Source organism: Hibiscus syriacus, unplaced genomic scaffold (genome assembly GCF_006381635.1).
Source record: "Hibiscus syriacus cultivar Baekdansim isolate YM2019G1 unplaced genomic scaffold, ASM638163v2 tig00019627_pilon, whole genome shotgun sequence".
Taxonomy (NCBI): domain Eukaryota; kingdom Viridiplantae; phylum Streptophyta; class Magnoliopsida; order Malvales; family Malvaceae; genus Hibiscus; species Hibiscus syriacus.
Window position 1 is genome coordinate 31,012 of NW_024062473.1, and position 4,408 is coordinate 35,419.

Genomic DNA, 4,408 nt, shown 5'->3' on the forward strand with positions numbered 1-4,408 from the left:
TCACTGAAATTATTTTCTCTTTATTTTATAATTGAAACGAAAAATTAACTGAAATTAAATTATAGTAAAACGGAATCTTTTTAAATTTACGAGAGAAAACAATTAAACTCCTGATTTTTTTCGATTCGAAAATTTAAATGATTTAATCTCTCAGTTTAAGTATTCAATTGAATACAAAAAAATTCAAGGGCTTTACTGATTTGTTTCCAAAAGTTGAAGGACTTCATACGCCATTTAGCCTTTAAAAAATAACTAGAGAGTTGTTCTTACCCAATGTATTTTATTTTCATACAATTGAAACTGCATTGGCAAATTAATCAAATCAGCCATTTGATCAAATTATTTGCCAAATCAACTAAAAATAAGCTAAAAGAAAACACTATCAAAAATACTAATCTTCACAACATTTTTTTACTCGTTGCATTCATTCTCTCAAATTAAGCCTTGCATTTTGAACTTTAACAGACAGCTTCAACTTCTGTTCTTCCATGTCCCTCAACACCGCCAGCAGGTTCGCTCTGTATGCTTCGCATCGTCGGTTTATGCTCTCCAACTCCGTCGACAATTCCTGGATTTTCTTTTCCTTCTCGTCCTGTTTGACAGAACGATAGGAAAGCAACATGAATTTGATCACAAAAAAACAACAAAACGGTGACGGCAATGCATCCGTGATAGTTTCTCGTGAACCTATTTTCTACGTTATATCAGTAAAGAAGTGTGCATTTCATTTCTATGTTCAGATCGAACGAGATACTTATTTGTACAGAACGGGCATGAAGAATTGATAATACTTGAACTTTTGTGTTGCTCTGCCTGATCTACCACTCGATACCTTTGGTTTTTACCCGGACCCAAAGAAAAATATGGAAGTACTTTTTAAGTTTTTGTTGAGAATGATTACAATCTAGTTTCGGTCGTATTAGAAGTAGAAGGCTATCAATTCAGTTCGACCAAACAGAAAAACATTGGCGGTCAGTTCGGTTCTGATCAATCCTCTCAAGAAAGAAAGTGCATTATATATAGACATACATATTGACTCGAATCATTGAGGCAGTTGCGTAAAAGAGTTGCCATTGATTAGAGTCATGTTGGTACGGTACCACTGTTATTATCAGATGAGTACTGTTGATGACTCGATGAATATACTAACAAAAGAACAGGATCGAATGAATCAACGCTCATTAACTGACCAGGCCCCGAACGCAACTACCTAATTTGAGATTAAGCGGAAGAAAGCATGTGTAAGAATAGTTCAGAACGTCAATAGGAAAGATAAAGTAAGTCTGCTTCTAAAAACGGTTAAATCCTACATTCAGCGACTATAGGATTAGTTGTAAACAGCTCAAATTTCTATTCTTGGCTGCCCCTAGAAAGAAATATTAAGTAGTTTCATCAAATAACGAGATGAATTAGCGATATAGTCCATTTGAGAAGATTCATAACAGGGTGCATTAACAAGTTAGATAAAGTCCTAAAGTAGGAGAAACTGACCGCAGATTGGCATGCCATTGTCTCGGTATTTCCAGCCACATGCAACTCTTGATTACGTCCATTGTTAATTGCTCCATCTTCTGCAGATATAGGGCTTTGATTTTTTACAGAACTAACCTTTTTCAGTGCCTCTTGTAAAGCATCCATTGCCACATTGTAAACATGAATAGATTTTGCCCCTTCTTCGACGTACTTAATAACTTCTTGGCGTAGGATGTTATACCTATCTGTTAAGGACTCACGAGAATTATTTGGCAAATCAGAAGCATGTTCATCCTGCACATCTCCAATTTTGGCAGCCCTAGTCCATCGCTTCAGTACATATTGCGAAGGCAGTGTAAGAACATTTTTTGCCTTGAAAACTGCTAATATGTGCCTGCATATTATCCCGGAATGTTCAAACATTTGGCAGCTGCAATTAGCTTTCATCTCACAGGAGGTGAAACTAACAGTGTGTGCTTTGTGCTCTTCCCTAAATTTGGCCACCCGATATGTTGCGACAGTTCCCGAGTCATCAATCTTAGTGGCAGGACTGGCAAGGGTCTCGACTAGCTCCTCTTGGAACTTCACGAATATTCTTCTTGTATAGATATTAGCCGCTTGTTTTTCCATGGGAGATGGTGTCTTAAGGACCGGTGAAGTGTTGGTGGTGTCAAAATTAGCCTTCAGCTCTTTCTCGTGCCAATTCGCTACGGCTTTCTCATACTGTTTAATCAATATCTGTATGGTAGTTGATCCATTCACAAAACCTTCAAAAAATGAGTTTAAGCCTCCGTTTCTCTCGGTTATAGAAAAGTCCCCAAAGAAGGTATCTCGCATATAAACAGGGACCCACTGTTGCCGAGCATTGTACATCGACTGAAGCCATTCATTATCCATGACAAAGTAACGTTCCAGAAGTGATAACCAAGATGACTCAAACTCATTAATCGTCTCTGTCTCGTCAACACATTTCTTAAATTCTATTTCAAATGTAGGATTGGATTGGTATATGTGAGCCAGCTTCTCTTGAGTTTCTTTGAAAATGCTCCATCTATTGAAGCGAAGGCGTGGTTCTGGAAGAACCTGTGTAACAGCCATCTGTATGAGACGATCAGGGTCAGTAGTTACAGAGATGGGACGGCGATCAGACATTGCATGAAGCCAAGTTTGGAATAGCCAAGCAAACGAGGACTCGGACTCGTTGAGAATTAGAGCACATCCAAACAACACCGGCTGCCCATGGTGGTTGATTCCTGTGAATGAAGCAAATGGCACCCTGTAACGATTTGTCCTATATGTTGTATCAAATATGACGGTATCACCAAAGTAAGTATAGTTCATCCTTGCCGTAGCATCCGCCCAAAATATGCTTCCACCGGTCTGGTCATTATCACCTTGAATTGCATAAAAGAACGAAGGATTCTCCACTTGCATTCGTCTCAAATAGTCCAATATATGGTGAACCCCAACCCCTAGGGTCCGGTGTCTTGTGGCACTCATTTATCTCTAGAATCCCACTGTATCAAACACAAAGAAGGAAACTGTGTTACGTTTCTCATTCGATTTCTTTGTAAGTACACATTTCAACAGGCTTTAACAGCGGCTCACCGACATCACAGTCCACCCTTACCAAAAGGTATACATTATCTACTCGTCGATTATTTTAAAAACATTGTCAGAACTCAGTTTGTTATGACAGCTTTACCTATTTAACAATTTGAGGGCCGATCTAATAAGGCCGACGGAATAAATAACGATCCGCTAGAGCTAATATTCTTTACATTGTCTTCCTTTTACCAAAAACAAGCATAAGATATTCCAGAAACAGGCAATAGAGTAGTGAAGCATGATATTACTTTGGTAAAACAATACCAAGCTTTCTAATTATAAGATTAGCGCAGTAGTTTCTTGTGTTATTTCTTGATTGGACACCCTAAGTAACCATGGCATCCGAATTCCAGTTTCGAACCCGAATATTAGTTCAGTTAGTTCATGCAACCATGCAATAAGAGGTAACACTAAGCAAAAATGGGATTCAGATTACAGTTTCGAACCCGAATATTAGTTCAGTTACTTCATGCAACCATCTTCAAGAGGTAGTACCAAGAAAATACGGAATTCGAATTCCAGCATCCATCCATCCATCCATCCATCCATCCATACATAAATACATATTATAATATTTTCTGTGAAGTCTCTAGTGAAACAACATACATCAAATTTCTGAATCCAAAACATAAAATCATTCAATTCAAGAACCGAAAGTGTACTCCAAGTAAGAGTGTAACTCTAAATTATAAGCATTGAATCAATTAGAAAAAAAACACCAATTCATAAACCGAAGAAGACGATAACCAAAAAACCCTAAACGAATACATATGAATAATTGACGGGTGATAATAAGGCAAGAACAGGGAACTCACCCTAAGCCCCGGTTGAGATAAAAGCTGAAAACTTTAACGGAGGTTTCACCGAGAGGTGACGATTTGGCTTGCTATTTCTTTACAATAACTGGAGTTCGCAGAAAGCTTGAATGGGAAACTCTCTTTTTTTTCCTCTCAAGGGCTTGTGAATATCCAGGTTCCATGGCCCAGGGGTATTGAGGTCTTTCAGCCCATTCGTTTGGTTTGATAAAGTACACCAAATGGTCTCGACTATAAGACTATAATAAATTGTTTGAAACTCGTCCTTTTCTATTAAAAAATTGATGGTCATATGAATAGATAGTTATAGATATTATTTTTTTAACGAAAAATGATAAGTTTGAAATATATGATTAGTCAGATAATTTTATAATTTTTTATGGTTGATAGACTCAAACAAAACATCACTCTATAGTTGGGATTATTTTGTAATTTTAATTATCGAAACTCAATAAAGTAACATCTTATAATCTAAGGACCATTTAATAACTTTTAATAATTAAATGACTCAA

The 4,408-nt window shown here is 37.1% G+C and overlaps 1 protein-coding gene across 1 annotated transcript; it reads right to left on the minus strand.

Annotated features, from left to right (window-relative positions):
- Positions 1-347: 347 nt before the first annotated feature.
- On the minus strand, positions 348-4,018 carry LOC120209676 (protein FAR1-RELATED SEQUENCE 9-like). Its single transcript, XM_039208614.1, has 3 exons — positions 3,897-4,018; positions 1,492-2,990; positions 348-592 (listed from the first exon to the last, which is right to left on the minus strand). Exons 2-3 carry the CDS (start codon positions 2,971-2,973, stop codon positions 425-427), a joined length of 1,650 nt encoding a protein of 549 aa, XP_039064545.1. The 5' UTR covers positions 2,974-2,990; positions 3,897-4,018; the 3' UTR covers positions 348-424.
- Between the last annotated feature and the right edge of the window lie 390 nt (positions 4,019-4,408).

Excerpts from the sequence above, each read along its gene's own strand:
- LOC120209676 (XM_039208614.1), bottom strand. The coding sequence starts at position 2,973 with ATGAGTGCCACAAGACACCGGACCCTAGGGGTTGGGGTTCACCATATA. Across the intron at positions 593-1,491 it reads CAATGGCATGCCAATCTGCG|GACGAGAAGGAAAAGAAAAT; the intron begins GTCAGTTTCTCC and ends TCTGTCAAACAG.